Here is an 18539-nt window from a genome sequence, read left to right as displayed (position 1 = left end):
ATTTGATAATCATTATTTAATAGCGCTTTATCATAGGTTTCTGATATTGCTAACATGCTGTTTATCAAAAAGAAATGTAAATGCCTTCATCCTCCTACCCCTGAAGAGGTTCCACAGCCACTGCAGAGGGTTTGTCAAGCCCTGTGATGAGCTGACGATGAGCTGAACCATTCAGAAAGGCCACACTGACCCAGCCCCTGTCTATACTGGCCCAGTAGAGAAGCTGGTGGATCCAGTCCACTGCCAGGCTGGTTACTGACCCTTGTACTTTCAGCACCAACACAGCTTTTTCTGGCTTTGCATCCATAGAGATCCTGAAAAACATCCAGGAGTGACGGTAAGAGGCACACATTAAAAAAAACAAAACAAAAAAAAAAAAACTCTGTTGTGTGACACTTTAAACAAACGTGTTTATTCAAACCAGTCCAACCAGTCCCCATCTACAACCATCAAAATTTGGCCCTAGCATTATTTTAGCCACATCAATAACACAGCTTTAGTAATAGCAACACTGGGCAGTTGTTTTATCACTTGAGCTCACTAATAATGTCCCCTCACAGGATACAGACTAATGACTATAATGATTCTGACATTTCCTCCCAGTCCACAATCAGACAAAATTTTGCAATATGAAACAAAATTTTGAGATAACATGAAATTTTTAATTATGGCTGGAAAAAAAAAATCTCTCCCCCCCCAGTGGTGGAAGCAAATTTCCATAGGAAGACGCCTCTGTTCAAGCTAAATGCACATTATACCTGAAAGACTGGGATGTATCGGGCCATAAACTGTTTTAGGTCAAAGATGTCTCCCAGTATTCCCAGGGCACATTTAAAACAGCAGACAAAAATGAAGCTGGGATGAATAAACAAAGTTTAAAAAGGTTAAGTCACTTATGATATGTCTAAATCACAGTGTAGGGTTAAAACCAAATGTACAGTTCTGTTTGAGCTGTACAGTCAAAAAACTCCAACAGGGTCAAGAGCCTGAATTCTTGGGAACAACATTCTTTCCCTTCTCATCTTTTCTGACTGTTATTTCGCTAGTTTTGCATTTGGATAGGGTCAGTGTCACTACTGGTAGCATGAGGTGACACCCTTACACAGGTAGTCCAAATCATCCTGGATGGCACATCAATACGTGCCATTGCCAGAAGCATGGATGAAATTCCAGGACACAGACAGTTACTCTGGACAAGACCATTGAAGGTCCTTAACCCATCAGCAGGACCGGTATCTGCTCCTTTGTGCAAGGAGGAACAGGATGAGCACTGCCAGAGTCCTACAAAATAATCTCCAGCAGGCCACTGGTGTGAATGTCTCTGACCAAACAATTCACGGGGGTGGCCTGACAGCCCGACATCCTGCAGTGGGGCCTGTGCTCATTGCCCAGCACCATAAGGCCTGAATGGCATTTGACATAAAATACCAGAACTGGCAAATTTGTACTGGTGCCACATACTTTTCACAGACGAGAGCAGATTCACCTTGAGCACATGTGACAGACATGAAAGGGTCATGCTACAGTATCAGCATGAAAAGTTTGGTGGTGGGTCAGTGATTGTCTGGGGAGGCATATCTATGGAGGGACACACAGACCTCTAAAGGCTAGGAAACGGGACCCTGACTGCCATTAGGTATCAGGTTGAAATCCTTGTACATACCTGTACTGTCAGATCCTATGCTTGCACAGTGGGTTCCGCATTCCTCCTGGTGCATGACAAGGCATGGCCTCATGCAGTGAGAGTATGCAGGAATTGTTACCATTGACTGGCTCTCACGCTCGCCTGACCTAAATCCACTAGAACACCTCTGGGACATTACGTGTCCTGATGTTGTCAGGCATGCATGCATACAAGCATGTGGGGGCCACACAAAGTGAGTACCATTTTGAGTTGTTGGAATGAAATTTCAGCAAAATGGACTGGGCTGCAGCAGGGTGTGTTTAAATTCAGTCCTCTGTAGGTTGATCATTTTCATTTCCATGAAACAATGTGGCATGCTTTTGTTCCTAACACATTACCTGCTCCATATCAGTATAGATATCCAGCACTGTTTTTTTTATTGCCACAGGGATCCACATAAAAATGGAAACAATGGAAAAATGGCTGAACACCCATAAGTTGTGTGTTTTGGACTGCAGGTTTTGTTGCAACTGTCACGCATCACTTTGGAAAGTAGTAAATATAGACATGTGTAGTGCATGCAGCAGCTACAACTCTACTCTGTTACCTGTATATGGAGCCTTTTCCTTGTTGGGCCCAGTACACTGTGCGATTAAAAGCCACAGCCGCCAAGGGCCCTGGTCCGGGTAAATGTGGGGCTAGTTCCTTGTACTCAGACCTTGTAATGCTTTTCAACTGAATTCCTTTGGAAGTGGTGAAGACTAGCTGAGCGTCATCTCCTAGAAGGACGGACACACACACACACACACACACACACACACACACACACACACACACACACACACACACACACACACACACACACACACACACAAATTCACAGCTAGTTCTCACAAATCTTACTACAATGCACAAAATCTTATCTGTCCAGAAAACTCCTCCTACACAATCAGGAGTTGAGCAACCAAACTTGGCACACAGGTACCTCTTAAACCCCTGCAGATTTTTATCTATATCATATTATGAAGTCATGTTGCATAGAAACCACCAGCTATCAGACTGTTTTTACCCATTTTTGCATTTATGTTAAACCTTAAACCACATCATGTGTCAATGTGCAACATTTGTGTTGTCCCATTTTGTTGTATTTTTGTTTGTTGCTCTTGTTTTCGGCACTCTCTACTGCTGCTGTAACAGGTGAATTTCCCCACTGTGGGATTAATAAAATTCTATCTCTTATAGATTTGTGACTGCTTCATGTTGACTGGCAAAGAACTGAAATATATTCATATAGTAGAGCACGAGGCTTTTGGAGCAGCCACAAAAATGGGATAGAATTTATTCATCTTCAATTTATTTATATAAAAAAGATTTACCACTTTTTTTTTTTTTTAACTTTTCTAGGTGTCACTGAGTATTATCAGTTTACTAAAAAAACAAAGAGGCCAAACGCTACCATAGCAGGAATGTGTGAAACTACTGACATAGCAAGACAAGCCGCCATTAACTGCCACACAACAGGAAGCAAGTCACACTCAGTGTAATGGGAAATGACACCAAAATGATAACCAAATGTTATCAAGTCCATCTCTATTGAAATTTTAGATGTTAGCAAATGTGTTTGTACAGCCATCCCCACCAATACAGTGTAACTGAATCAATGTATTAAGGTGTAACCTGTCTGAGCTTCACACAAACCTGCCAGCTCCTGCTGATAAGATACAAAAAGTGTACAAACATGAATTATAGTGATTTGGTAAATGGACAATTGTACATAGTTTCTCTTGTCTCATTGCAACTGAAAGTTTCACTTAAATTTGATTTTTTTGCCATTTACACTGTGCAAAAATCATGCAACTGTTGTGATTACAAAACTTTACCATTTTTAGAATTATATTCCAGCTTAAACTACCATACAAAAACAGTCCAAAAAAAAAAAAAAAAGACCGGTTTAACAGAAATTTAAATTGACATAATGCAACAGACCAGCCTTCATTCAAGTCTTCAAATTCTAAAAATTCACAGGCACGCCATAATTCAGTGAATGTGTATTCTTTATCATTTTCAGCCTGCAGTAAAACTGTGTTGCAAAACAGCCCAGAACTGCTCAAAACATTACCACAGAACTGGAAAGAAGACAGTCAGCAGCAAGTAAGCCCAGGACACTGTCACATGATGTGTGACATATTGTATTAATTTTCAAAGTATTTAGATAAACAAGATCTTCCACCCTTTTTTTTTTTTTCTCTCTCAGTGTCACTGAGTTTGCCAACAGCACAAAGAAGCCAAACACTGTGAAACTGCTGATGTAGTCAGATTATATCAAATCAAAGTGCCCTCACCACCTTTAATCATTGGAAATGCAGAATATTTCAATTCACTTTCCATTAACTGCCACACAACAGGAAGCAACTCGCACAATAGCACAGTGTAATGGAAAATGACACAAAACGTCAACACAAAGAACATCTCTATCGAAATTATGGATGTTAGCAAATGTGTTTGTACAGCCATCCCCACAATACAGCATAACTGAGTCAGTGTGTATTAAGGCGTAACCTTTACTGAGCTTCAAACAAACCAGCCAGTTCCTGCTGATAAGACACAAAAAGTACGCAAACATACATTACTGAGACTTGGTAAATGGACAATAGTTACATAGTGTCTCTTGTCTCATTGCAAATGAAAGTTTCACTTCTTAACCTCCTAAGAGCCTGCGTCATCATATGTGGACATTGCATTTTGTGTTTGCTGCACCGGACACTTCATTCTGCTCAGCAGCGTTTTATACTTTAAGCCATGATGACTTTGTTCTGTTTTGTTTTTTTTAAAGAAAACGATGTTAACAACCATGTAACAAAAGTTCCTGTTTGGAGAGGATCCTTAGTTAATATATCAGGTCCATCTAATCACAGATATTTAGGAGAAATTAAACATGCACTGCAAACAGGAGCTCAGGTCTCAGGGGTTCAATGAATGCCTTGTCCGCGTATGAACAGTAATATAGATAAATCTGAGTTTTCCCTATTTACATTGTGCAAAATAAATGCAATTGCTGTGATTATAAAACTTTACAGTTTTTAGAATTCTATATCAGCTCAAACTACCACACAAAAACAGTCCAAAAAAAAACACAAAAAAAAACAAAAGGAGGGACCACTTTAACAGACATCTTAGACTGACATAATGCAGCAGATTAGTCATCTTGTTTTTAGATTAGTCTATTGTAGGGAAGGCAGTTCTACAAAAGCTATTTTAACTCTAAAACATTAGCCAATAACGCTACAAGCCAACTCCATAGTAACAACCACTGTTAAGCAGTGGCACCAAATAATACAAGTTGTGCCAGGAACAGCAAACCCTGCCCCCCGGCAGACGTTTTAGCTGATCTGAATGTTGTCCATCTCACAAACGTGTCACTGAATCACCAAGATAACAAAGCTCCTATTGTCCATGCCCATAACTTTCCAAGAGATGAACTAAAATAACTTCCATTTTATGGTCATTTTAATTTCTTCTAAAAGCTTTATCTCTTATAATGAGAAAATATGTGATTTGTTGGGTGGGCGTTAATCTGGGAATTGAGAGATTCAATTGCTAGACAGTCAAAAGTTGTGTCATATGTTCGTGTATCTGGATCATAGCCCGGCCAAATGTTACACATCAATGGATAATACCCTTCTTACTTACAAATAAGGATGTTGTGTCTTTTTTCAGCAGTGATATGGCTTAAATATCCATTAAATGGAGTTTCCCATGATAAATTCAAGCAGCCTAAAAATCCAGAATATGGACTGCATCCAGATGGCATTTGGTTTGGCACTAGTTCTTGTCCCTCCACTACTGTGCACTGAATCTCAGATGAATCCACTTTTTTTCCCAGTTTTTCTGGAATTCTTTTTGACCTTGACCCAATTATGGCAAAAAATTAAAATCAGGTGATCTAGGGGTCACTGGCCATCTTTCATGCAAATTTGGTATGAATCAGAATGGTAGCTTTACTATTATATTGTTAACAAAAACAGACAAACATACCAAAAACAATACCTTTTTTAATCCCATCCCTTCTCTGGGGGTGCAGTAAAAAGGAGAATTTTCTATTTATGTTGACCACATAATAAACCTGTCTGTGACATTTTGTGCAACAGAATTTAAACAATCTCAGATGAAGTGCTCTGGGTGCAGGACTGTTCAGTTGTGGAGATCATTTACAGTGTAAAAAATAACAAAATAAAATATAAATTAAAAAGTGCCACACAACAGGAAGCAAGTCACGCAATAGCACAGTGTAATGAAAAATGATGCCAAAATGTAAACATAAAGAACATCATATTGAACATACTGAAATTATAGAAGTTAAAATATTTGTACAGTCAACCACATAATACAGCGTAACTGAGTCAATGTGTAACCTTTACTCAGCTTCAAACAAACTGCCACGTCATATCACAAATATTTGCTAAGTAATAACAAGGAATAAGAAATACTAAAATCATAATAAATATAATCTCCTGAGAATACTGTCACTTTCTGTGATTGGCATTATTGTGGTAAGAACTAAGTCGTCTGAGATTTTTAGCAGACACATCTATGGCATCAATTTGAACATCCTAGGTCACATCACTCTGGAGTTATCGCACTCACAAAGTTCAAAATTGGCCACATTGACATTTTAGACTAACATAACGCAACAGACCAGTCCTCATTTTGTTGCAAGATTATGCAGTTCTATAAAAACTTTTAAATCTAACACCCAATTAACTTTGCAGATTTGTGGTCATATGTTCTGGACACTCGGGTGAAGAGAGGAGCTAAGCTGCCAACTGATCACCACCTGGTGGTGAGTTGGATCAGGTGGTGAGGGAAGATGCTGGACAGACCTGGTACACCTAAACGGTGTACTGGGAATGCCTGGCAGAGGCCCCAGTTTGCGAGATCTTCAACTTCCACCTCCGGCAGAACTTTGACAGCATTCTGAAGGAGGCTGAGGATATTGAGTCCGAATGGACCATATCCGCACCCCCATTCTTGAGGTTTCTGCTCAGAGCTGTGGCTGCAAGGTGGCTGGTGCCTGTCACGGTGATAATCCCCAAACCAGATGGTGGTCACCAGAGGTGAAGGAAGTCATCAAAATGAAGGAAGAGGCCTATTGGAGTTGGTTAGCCTGTGGAACTCTAGAGGCAGCTGATGGGTACTGGCAGGCCAAGCGGAACGCAGCTTGGGCGGGGGTCAAACCTAAAACTCGAGTGTGTAAGGAATTCAGTGAGGATTTGGGAAAAACACTTTTAGATGGCTGCAAAGTGATTCTCGCAGACCGTCAGGCAACTCAGGAGAGGAAAGCAGTGCTCTACGCACATGGTATGTAGTGTGGGAGGGGTGCTGCTGACTTCAACTGAGGCTATAGTGGGGCAGTGGAAGAAATACTTCAAGAACCTCCTTAATTCCACTGACGACTTGCCCATAACTGGGGGTGAGGTCACTGAGGCAGTTGAACAACTCCTTGGTGGAAGAGCCCCTGGGGTGGACAAGATTTGCCCCGAGTTCCTGAAGACTGGATGCTGTAAGGATGCCTCTGCAACATTGTGTAGCTCTGTGGTGGTGCCGCTGGATTGGTAGAAGGGGAACCCGAGGAGTGTGCTCCAACTATCGGAGGATCACACTCCTCAGCCTCCCCAGTAAGGTCTATGCCAGGGTGTTAGAAAGGAGGGTCTGTCCATTAGTCAAACTGCAAATTCAGGAGGAACAATATGGTTTTCATCCTGGTCACAGAACACTGAACCAGCTCTTTAGCCTCTCGAGGATATTTGAGTGTGCATAGGAGTTTGCCCATCCAGTCTACATGTGTTTTGTGGACTTGAAGAATCCTGTGGGGGGCATTGCAGGAGTATGGGGTGTCTGGCCCATTGTTGCAGGCCACTGAGCCCCTGTACAACCACAGCGAGCTTGGTCTGTGTTGTCGGCAATAAGTCGGACTTGTTTCCTGTGGGTGTTGGACTCCACCAGGGCTGCCGTTTGTCACAGATTCTGTTCATAATTTTTATGGACAGAATTTCAAGCCGTTAGCCTTGGTGGTCTCAGAATCTCATCTCTGCTTTTTGCAGATGATGCAGTCGATGCAGTGGAATGGTTCGCAACAGAGTGTGAAGTGGCTGGCATGAGAATTAGCACCTCTAAGTCTGAGACCATGACATTTTGTGCAACAGAGTTTAGGCTTTAGGTGAGTTATTGGGATCTAGTCTGGCTTTATAAAAACAGCTGAAGATGAACAGATGAAGTGGACTGGGTGCAGGACTGTTCAGTTACAGAGATCATTTACAATGTAAAAAAAAAAGATTAAAATAAATTCAAACTGCCATACAACAGGAAGCAAGTCACAGTGTAATGATATCAAAATGTTATAAACACCAAGAATATCTAGAATTTTTTAAATATTTTTTATATATATTTTTTTAATTTATATTATTATTATTATTATTATTATTACTACTACTACACACACACACAAATATTATATATTTGTACAGCCTTAATCCACATTGACTCAGCATAACTGAGTCAATGTGTATTAAGGTGTAACCTTAATATGCTTCACACAATGGTATTATTGTATGTGCATTTACAAAAATACTTCAGCTACCAATGCTACCCCTCAGCCTCCTGGCAGTAGAATCTTTAGGTGGCATGTCTGTCATATGCACCTCAGTGACTTTATTCATCATATCAATTCAAAAGCAACATTCTAAGTAAGAACCAGGTATAAAAAATGCTAAAATCATAATAAATACTAGAAGCACTCAGAGAGCGCAAACCTCCGCCAAGGCCATAGGGTCACTGACGCTGTAATACGTGTATCTAAATACTGTGAAACAATCTTTCATCTTTCCCAGACAACATTAACCCCCTATCCCGCAATAGTGAAGAATCCTTAAAAAAAATTCCTGGATCCAGATCACCGCCAAAATTTAATCACTTCTTCCTCTTGTCATTTCTAACCACTCCACAAAATTTCATCGAAATCCGTTCATAACTTTTGGAGTAATCCTGCTGACAAACAGACAGACAAACAAACAAACAAACCAACGCAACCGAAAACATAACCTCCTTGGTGGAGGTAATAAACCACTGAGAATTCTGTTACTTTATTATTACATTATTATGTTAAGAACTAAGTCATCTGAGATTGTTAGTAGATGCATGGCATCAATTTGAACATCCTAGGTCACATGATTCTTGAGTTATAGCATTCACACATAATGCAACAGACCAGTCCTCATTTTGTTCTTAGATTAGGCAACATTTTGTGCAAATGACTAATTCAGATATCCACTCAAGTTTGCTCAGTGGGCTTAATTTTTTTTGGTTCCATTCTGCAGGACTGATGCCACTAAAGGTTAGTAATGATATGAATGGTGCTAATATAAGCTTTTAGCCAAATTTCTGTGGGAATCTCTCAGTGTGCAAGTTAGACTTTCTGCAAGACTGGTTAACAATAGCAGTCAGTATTATGCATTATAAAGCCAACAAACACCCCAAATACAATTGTCAGTGAGATAATTTGTTGCCCACCTTCAGCTTTGCACTCCCCAGTTGTTGAATTCCTTCTGTAGCCCTTGTGGCAATCACAGGTAATGCTGCCATTATTGTGAACACATAGCTGATCACATACGTCACTCTCCAGGCACACGTCGACCTCTAGAAGAAGAATTTGTTCCCATTATGTCACAAAAAACAAAGATCGATAATTTACCAAAAAGTAAACATTCACAGCTTACACATGCTTCAAGTCTCTCATCACATTATTTTAGTGTGCACATCCCCACAAACTAATGACACAAAGTACACAAAAATAAATTGCTCTTAATAATACTACATCCCTGCCTTATGAGTTAAATGTATTTTAAAAAAAAAAAAAAAAAAAAAAAAAAAAAAAGCACTGCCACTCACCCTCACACTGGCTGTCAGTAACCAGCTTCATGTTGTCGGGACAGTTGCAGAAGAAGCCCATCGGCTGATCCACACAATGATGCGAACAGCCGCCATTATTGACCTGACACTCGTCCTGATCTGCAAAATAAAACACATCAGCAGCGGTGTCACACCAGAAACAATGTTATTTACTTATTGGTACTGTATCTTCAATTTGATTGAAAGGACCTCCCTAACAGAGGGTCCTGCTGCCTCTGTCTCCACACTGATGAGACTTGTTTGCTCAATCTGCTACATGTTTCTTGTTGAACTGTGTGATCTGCGTAGGATAACTGAACTTTTACCCTAGCGACAGTAAAATATGATGCTGTGAGATTTTGTATAAGTAAGGCCTTTGTTCCTCCTTTGTTCATGTTAATTACTCATTGAACTGGTGCGTGCTCTCTACTGACTGAATTTCTTCTTGCAAGAATAAATTTTCAAAAGACAACTCCAGCAGTACATTTTTTTAAATTAAATGCACTAAAATTTCCACAACAGTAGGTGAGCTCCATCAGTGGTTGGCTCTATCAGCTGATTGTTCAGGATAATGCAAGCAGATGATCACTCCAGAGATTGACTCTGGCCTCCAACCTCACCAAAAGACTTTGAGAGAAGGGGGGGGGGGGGGGGTCTGCAATGCCCTGTGCCTTTGGTGTTTGGATCCCACAAATCCCAAGTTCATTTTATTTGGTGAGAATTCTTTTATTTCTTCTATTTTTCTTTAGCCTGTCATGTCTTGCAGTTTTCACAATCAGAATTAAGTTCCAAATGCACTGTTGTACCAAACATATTTGCTTTTACAAGAACAGCTCTATATGTTTTCTATAGGCTATTCTTGTAGATGTTTGTGTTTTTTTATTTTATATATTCATGCCAGATCTGACAGGCAGGAAGGAGATGGAGAAATGGAAAGTGAAAAAATAAAAAACAGAGAAAAAAAAAAAAAGGTATATAAAAATGTGCCATCATAGATACACATACATACACATTCACATATACACACATATATTTTGTATGTAATGTGCATGTGTGTTCCTTTGCCATGGAATGTACTCACTAATGAGGGCAAAAAGAAACAACCACCCCCTCAGGATCCAGAGGCAAGCAGGGAAAGACCCAGGGGACCCGGGTCATCCACGAGGCCCGAGGCCACACATCCCAATGGCAACTGATGGCAACCAGAGGAGGAAGGAGGGAGACCCCAGCTGGAGCCCCCATGGTCAATGGGCAAGAGCCCAAAGAGGCAGAAAAATCAGAAGCCCACCCCAAGTCACCAGTGTTTAACTGAACACAAGACTAATGAGGATCATCATGAGTATTTAATTTGTTGCATGTAAGATTGATACAAGGTGTCATGAGTGCAACCACCTGCAGCACATCCACCTCCTGAAAAACCCTTTGATCACATCATGATGGATTTCATTGAACTCAGCCCTGCTGAAGGTAAGAAATACTGCCTTGTTATGGTGGATATGTGGTCTAAATGGGCTGAAGTGTTCCCAGCAAAATATGCCAGCAGCTCAGTTGTTGCAAAAGCCTTGACTGAAATTATTCCCATGTGTGGAATACCAGCAAAGATCAGCAGCAACAATGGTTCTCACTTTGCCAATGCTGCTATTACAGAACTGGTAGTTTTTGGGTATTGATCTTAGAAAATATTGTGCATACCAGCCTGGCAGAGATGGTGCTATTGAGAGGGAGAATGGGTCACTCATGCAGGAGGATTCCAGCACTGCACACCAATTTTTACCCTCCTGAACACAACAAAAGCACCATGCCCATAGTCACGACCTTTGTACCATGAGTGTATGCTGACACTGACATATTACACTCCTGAAAGCACATTTACACAAGCTAACTATACTGCTTGTACTGTCACCTCTTCCTCTTATATGTGTTTCTCATAGTCTCCTGTCAAGTCTTCCTGATGGCCCAATCCAATCACTGCCTGCACATCTGTATGGCAGTAAGTCCAACTTCATACTGAGTCAAATCGCAATCATGAAGTTGTTCACCGTGGTCGCAGTGGTGCAGCTATTGTGTAAGAGTCATATTCAGCTTGCTCTGCAAAGTGGGTGGAAGCAGGCTGGGGACATTTTTAATTCACTTTAGGCAAAGGCTGCACCTCCCAACACTCGCTCTACAGCCCCTGGGGCTGTGATAGCCTGTTTTAAAGGTCTCACAGTCGAGTCCACACTGTGAAGGTTGGACAATGAACTGTCCCATCTGATCTATCAGTGTCAAATACTTTTGCACCTTATATTAAATACATGACCGATGAAATGCTTGTGGCCTTTTTACCATCTGCCATTAGAGCAGACTTTCCCTGTTCTGCATGCATTTTGGATCTGTGGAGATGATAAACTGTGACAGGTCCTTGTTGACTGTGCTGGTTTGTCTGCTCATGTTACTTTAGTCTCAGCGGTGCAGGTTGCCCAGCCACTGGCTCCTATGAGGGCTTACTCTAAGAGGTCCCTGCCTGAATACAGCTTTAATTATCATGTTAACAGAGATGCTAAAATTTCCACACCTTATACTTGTACAAAATTTCCAAAGAAGCTGAGATGCTGTGTAAAAAGTAAATATAAACAGAATGCAATGAGTTGCAAATCTCATAAACCCATATTTTATTCACAATAGAACATAGAAAAATGTTTAAAACTGAGAAATTGTATTATTTATGAAAAATATTAGCTTATTTTGAATTTGACAGAAGCAGAGAGGCAACAAAAGAACAGAAAGATATAGGATACCCAAAAGAAACACTTGGTAGAACATTTTGCACCTAATTATATTCATTGGCAACAGGTCAGTAGAATGACTGGGCATAAAAAGAGTATCAAAGACGGGCAGAGTTTCTCAGAGGTAAAGATGGATAGATCTGCAAAACATCTACAAATTGTGGAAAAATTTCAGAATTATTTTCTTCAATCTCCAGTTGCAAAGACTCGCTCATCTATAGTGCATAATATCATCAAAAGATTCAAAGAATCTGTAGAAATCTCTGCGCAAAAGGGACAAGACTGAAAATCAACACTGGATGGCTGATCTTAGGGCCTGAAGGCAGCACTGCATTAAAAACAGGCACGACTCTGTCATGGAAATCCCTGCATGAGCTCAGAAACACTTCCAGAAATCAATGAACACGGTTCACCGTGCCATCCACAAATGTAGGTTAAAGCTCTGTCATGCAAAGAACAACCCATATGTAAACACACAATTCAATTTTATTTGTACAGCATTAAATCAAACAGTTGCTTCAAGGTGCTTTATCTTGTGAGGTAAAGACCCAACAATAATACAGAGAAAAATTCAACAGTAAGACAGCTCCTATGAACAAGCACTTGGTGACAGTGGGAAGGAAAAACTCCTTTTTAGCCAGAAGAAACCTCTGGCAGGACCAGGCTCAACAAGAGGCAGCCATCTACCACGACTGGCTGGGGGTCAGGGTAAATAGGAGAGAGCAGAGAGATACAGAAGACGCTCTGTGGAAAAGTTTAATAATAACTAATGATTAAATGCAGAGTGGTGCATAAAAAACAGAGTGAAAAAAGTTGAGTGAGGAAGAAATGCTCTGTGCATCATGGGAAATCCCCAGTGTAACCAAAGGAGGATTCAGGGTCACCTGATCCAGGTCACCTGATCACCTGATCCAACTATAAGCTTTATCAAAAAGGAAAGTTTTAAGCCTAATCTTGAAAATAGAGAAAATGTCTGAACATGACCCAGAAGCATCTCTGGGCCCAAACTCATTCAAATCGGATTGAGGAAAAGTGCTAAAGTGTTCTGTGGTCCAAAAAAACAAAAAAAAAAAAAAAAAAAATGAAATTCTTGTTGGAAAACATGAAAATATGTGTTAGCAGAGTGGCAGCATGTCCAGGGTGTACCCTGACTTGCACCCCATGACAGCAGGGATAGGTTATAGCCCCACCCAGACCCTTCACTGACTGACTGACTGGCTGAGGGATGGACCTTCCAGAGGGAATATCTGAGCTTATCAGCGCTCAGTTCAAAAGCCTGCATCTGTGATGATATGGGGGTGCATCAGTGCCTGTGGAATTGGCAGCATGCACATCTGGAAAGGCACCATCAATGCTGAAAGTAATATACAGGGTTTAGAGCAACATCAGCTCCCATCCAAACAACTTTAAAAAAAAAAAAAATAATTAAAAAAAATTTCCAGAGAAGGCCTTACATATTTTAGTAAGACACTGCTAAACTGCACACCACATCTATTCAAAGACCATGGCTTCGTAGACTCCAGGTGCTGAACGACCTTTTACCAACTGAAAAGGTTTGGCACCTCATGAAATGAAAACTACAATGAAAAAGATCCAGGACTGTTGAGCAGCTATTTTTCTCCCAAAAGTCCAGCAACCAGTCTCGGTTACCAGATATTTGCAAACTGTTAAAAGAAGAGGAGATGCTACACAGTGGTAAACATGGCGCTGTCAAATCTACAATGCCACAATATTAAAACTATAGAAAAATATCCAGTTAATCAGCACGTCATGTTTTATCCAATCAATTGTCAAATAGTCAAATATTTTGATTTACAATAAAATAAAGGGAAAAAAAAAAAGATCTCATTGGAGAAGCTGTGACCTGAGAATTTTTTTAAACATTATTTTATTGATAATAAAACTGAAAGTCCAACTTGGCAAGCACAAAAATTATTGTGTCAATTAACTGAGCTTCTGCTCACATTCATTAGTAAGACAGTTGTAGCTACAACTAGCAAAAATCTACAACAGTCTTTATTAACTCTGGTCTGAATTTAATTACGCCAGCTGAAAGTTTTGGCTGTTATAACTCAGGGAAAATATGGCGCAGTATTATGCTGCCCTCTGCTGGATGATCAGCAGCCTATCACTTACCATCACATCCTATGGGATGAGTATCTAACACAAAACTATGACACCTGTTTCTAAAACCGCAAAAACTTTACGGCCATCTGTGCCTTCGATCTACCTGCTTTAAAGAATACTTGTATCTTAACTTCAGCCATCAAATGTCAAACAGTGTTTGGTACAAACCAGCTTGTTTCACGCACACCTCCACCTCTAGTAATCGTAGATTTTGGCCAATAAAATTAGGCTGGATAACAATTAATTTATGGGCCTGACTGTATGTAGGGGTAGCATTACATTAACACAAATAAGGGTCAAATGCAGGTCAAGCCCACCAATCAGAAGGCCATTATTGTAAGATTAATTAGTATGCAGCAGCATTAAGATACGCATTATTAAAAATGAATCAGACATGTGACTGCTGCACGCCTGTATAGATTGGATTAATCCATATTTACATACATGTAAGTACTTGCACACATTATTTATTCTACTTCCTAATATCAAATGTGCAGCAGTATGTCTTCATATTGGGTATCAGCTGCAACACATTGGTTGTTCTTTAAAGGTACAGTCGTTATACACTCACTGGCTATTTTGTTAGGTACATCTGTTATAAACAATATCTAATCAGCCAATCACATGGCAGCAACTCAGTGCATTTAGACATGGTCAGGACAACCTGCTGAAGCACAAAATGAGCATAAGAATGAAGAAGAAAGGTGACTGCAGTGATTCTGAATGTAGCATGGTTGTTGGGTGTCAGACAGGCTGGTCTGAGTTCAGAAACTGCTGATCCGCTGAGAGTTTCCTGGACAACCATCTGTAGGGTTTACAGAGAATGGTGCGAAAAAGTAAATATCCAGTGAGCGACAGTTCTGCGTGAAATTGCCTTGTTGACGCCAGAGATCAGGACAGACAGACTGCTTCGAGCCAATAGGAAGGGAACAGTAACTCAAATAGCCATTCATTACAATCAAGGAATTCAAAGCAACTCCAAAGCAGATGGACTACAGCGACAGAAGGCCACACAGGGCGCCACTTCCATCAGCTAAGAACAAGAAACTGAGGCTACAATTCACACAGGCTCACCAAATTGGACAACAGAAGATTGGAAAATGTTGCCTGGTCTGATGAGTCTCGATTTCTGCTGCGACATTCAGATGGTAGGGGCAGAATTTGGCGTAAACATGAAACCATGGATCCATCCTGCCTTGTATCAACAATTAAGGCTGGTGATGCTGTGGGGAATCATTTCTTGGCACACTCTGGACCCCTGTGTACCAACAAAGCATTGCTGGCGATGCTTGGCAACAGAGCACTGTTTAAACACCACAGCCTACCTGAGTATTGTGGCTGACCAATGTCCATCCCTTTATGACCACAGTGTACCCATCTTCTGATGGCTGCTTCCAGCCGGATAACACACCATGTCACAAAGCTCAAATCATCTCAAACTGGTTTCCTGAATATGACAGTGAGTTCACTGCAGTCAAATGGCATCCACAGTCACCAGATCTCAATCCAATAGAGCACCTTTGGGATTTAGCGTACCGGGAGAGTCACATCACGGATGTGCAGCCAACAAATCTGCAGCAACTGTGTGACGCTATCATGTAAATATGGACCAAAATCTCTGAAGAATGTTTCCAGCACCTTGCTGAATAAGACAGATACTGGCAAGGTGTAGCTAAGAAAGTGGCAGATAAATGTATAAGTATGCTGAAGTGCAACACCTACAGTACAGCTGTCAAAGTCACAATGAACCACTGAACCCCAAACCGCCCCCAACCTTTGTGATAAAAAGGTCCATTGGATCATACTTTTCTATTCCGCTCTGCACCTTGAAAAGTTTCAACAGAGCAGTACAGTTTGGTTACGTCTGCAAACTTGAACATTTTATCCAAGGGAGTGCAGCTATATCCAATCACTCACCGCAGTTTTCCTCATCGCTGCCATCAGAGCAGTCTTCCGAATGGTCACACCTCCAGGTGTGACGGATGCAGTCCCCGTTTTTGCACTGAAACTCTGACGCAGCACATGGCGAGGGTGTCTGCGGGAGGGTTTGAGCAAAGCCACACAACTTCCGGGTCTCATCCCGTCCATCTTTGCAATCAGTCTGCCCGTCACAGACCCTGTTCCTGGGCAGGCAGGCATCAGACGGCCCACAGGAGAAGAAACCAGCAGCACAGTTCAGGCAGGAAAGCTCGTCGCTCCCATCGGCACAGTCATCCACACCATTACATAAGAAATCTATCGATATGCACCTTCTGCTGTGGCAGGCAAATTCATCTTTTTTACACCACACATGGCCTGTGAAGAGTCACAATTGAAAGTTACAAGTAAAGTTAAAGTAGGAGTGTCAGAAAGCTTCACTGTAAGCATAATCTGAATGGTAAATAAATGCATTTGAAATAAAGTACTTTTTAGATAGATAGTATTTGACAAGGTAAATCTGTTTAATGCTTTTAGTCATACTGGACTAAACTATATTGATTAGTCTCTTTCAAGGTCTGCCAGTTCAGCCACAGTCTCCTGATGAATCCTGCATTTCTGAGGGGCACAAAGTACAAATTGTTCACTTTCTCCATTTTCCTGGCCAGCAGTCAAACCAAATCCTTCCAGGTTTAAGCCACACATCTCTGACCTCTAATCAACTCTGCAAATATGCCTACCTGCTGGCTTTGCTCACATCAGAGTTTATGCTTAGCCTGAAATCACACACAATCCTTTCAGCAGTTCTCTTCTCCTGCAGGGTTCTCTTTGGCAAACCTGCAGCTTGTCATGCGAGCTGAACATTGATATCAGATTCCAGAGAGATTTAAAGGCTTCCATGACTTCAGCAGGATTAGAAAAACAATTATCTCAAATGACATATTCCCACACACCAAGGGAACATAAGTTGATCTGTGCTGCAAGGATGTCTTAAAGGAAAAGTGCCACAATGAAACAAATCTTGATCAATTTATCTTAGCCTTAAAAAAAAAAAATTATACATATTTTATATACATTTTTAATCATACCTTTGTCCAAGTTACCTAGAGTTGCCCTGGTGTTGTAATGTGCCACACAGACAGATTACAACATTATGTAACAGAGTTGCCAAGTGCTTATAAAACCCTAAGAAGGGTGCCTGTATGTGCCGTTTGCATGGCTTCTCGCGCTTATGCATGTACTCACCGCAGTGGTGCTCATCTGATCGGTCCTCACAGTCTGTATGCCCGTCACACACCTTCAGAGTGGAGATGCATGTGCCATCGCTGCATGTGAATTCTCGCTGCTGATGGCAGGTGGGCACAAAGTGAGCCGCAGCACCTGGAACACATGCACAGTAACAGTTTGACTGCTATGGTGAACAAGGCAGTTTATAAGATCATTCCAGCATTCATTGTCTGACTTAATAAAGTTTAACAAAGTCATAAAAAAAGGATAAGAATATCCAAGGGAATGCCAGTTTACCTGCAAAATTATCAGATTTTTATTTTTTTAATTTTTGTAAACAATAAAATACAGTGTTGTGTTTCATAAACAGGCTAATCAACTTTTACATCTTATTGATTGACCACATTTATGGCATGCATTTTCCAAGTGCATTAAAATAATATCAGCAGTCTGCAACAAATCAGTTACATTCTGGAAATGTGACTGGCTCTCATTCCAGGTTTGTTTCATGCAAATTTACCACAACTCATTCTGACATAACAGGCTGTCACTGTGCGCGCGCCCACAACATAATCATTACTTTAAATTAGTTTTCTATTAACACACTCGCACGCATATTGATGCATATATAAAGCCTCGCAGAAACGCGACGTGTCTGTCAGTAGTTTGATAACAGGGAGTGCAATACAAGCGTCAGTGAGTGAGTGACAGACCGGGTTTACAGACTTCATTCAAAGTGACTGACGCGCTGCACGAGGAGATGCTTTCAGCGCGCGCCACGAAAACGAGCAGCCCACTCATTTCACGCGCATACAAACGCATTTTTCCATATCATACCCAGAATAAGATGCAAGATGAGCTGCGCGACCAAAAGAGAAGAACCTCCAAGGTGTCCCATGCTCGATGCCCTCCACCGAAACGAGGAACGTGGCGCG

At 41.0% G+C, this 18539-nt stretch overlaps 1 protein-coding gene across 1 annotated transcript in view; it reads right to left on the bottom strand.

The window, feature by feature from the left end:
* The window catches only part of LOC115778675 (low-density lipoprotein receptor-related protein 8-like), a 24730-nt gene extending 6191 nt beyond the window's left edge, over window positions 1-18539 (bottom strand). Inside the window, exons 1-7 of the mRNA XM_030726892.1 lie at window positions 18442-18539; window positions 17623-17757; window positions 16378-16755; window positions 9569-9688; window positions 9191-9316; window positions 2232-2403; window positions 99-314 (exon numbers count right to left, since the gene is read on the bottom strand). Of these exons, the coding sequence (XP_030582752.1) occupies window positions 99-314; window positions 2232-2403; window positions 9191-9316; window positions 9569-9688; window positions 16378-16755; window positions 17623-17757; window positions 18442-18502 (1208 nt within the window). The 5' untranslated portion in view covers window positions 18503-18539. The remainder of the gene's footprint in view (window positions 1-98; window positions 315-2231; window positions 2404-9190; window positions 9317-9568; window positions 9689-16377; window positions 16756-17622; window positions 17758-18441) is intronic.

Source organism: Archocentrus centrarchus, chromosome 4 (genome assembly GCF_007364275.1).
Source record: "Archocentrus centrarchus isolate MPI-CPG fArcCen1 chromosome 4, fArcCen1, whole genome shotgun sequence".
Lineage (NCBI taxonomy): Eukaryota > Metazoa > Chordata > Actinopteri > Cichliformes > Cichlidae > Archocentrus > Archocentrus centrarchus.
The sequence above is the reverse complement of the archived record's forward strand: the minus strand, read 5'-3'. Positions and strand labels throughout refer to the sequence as shown.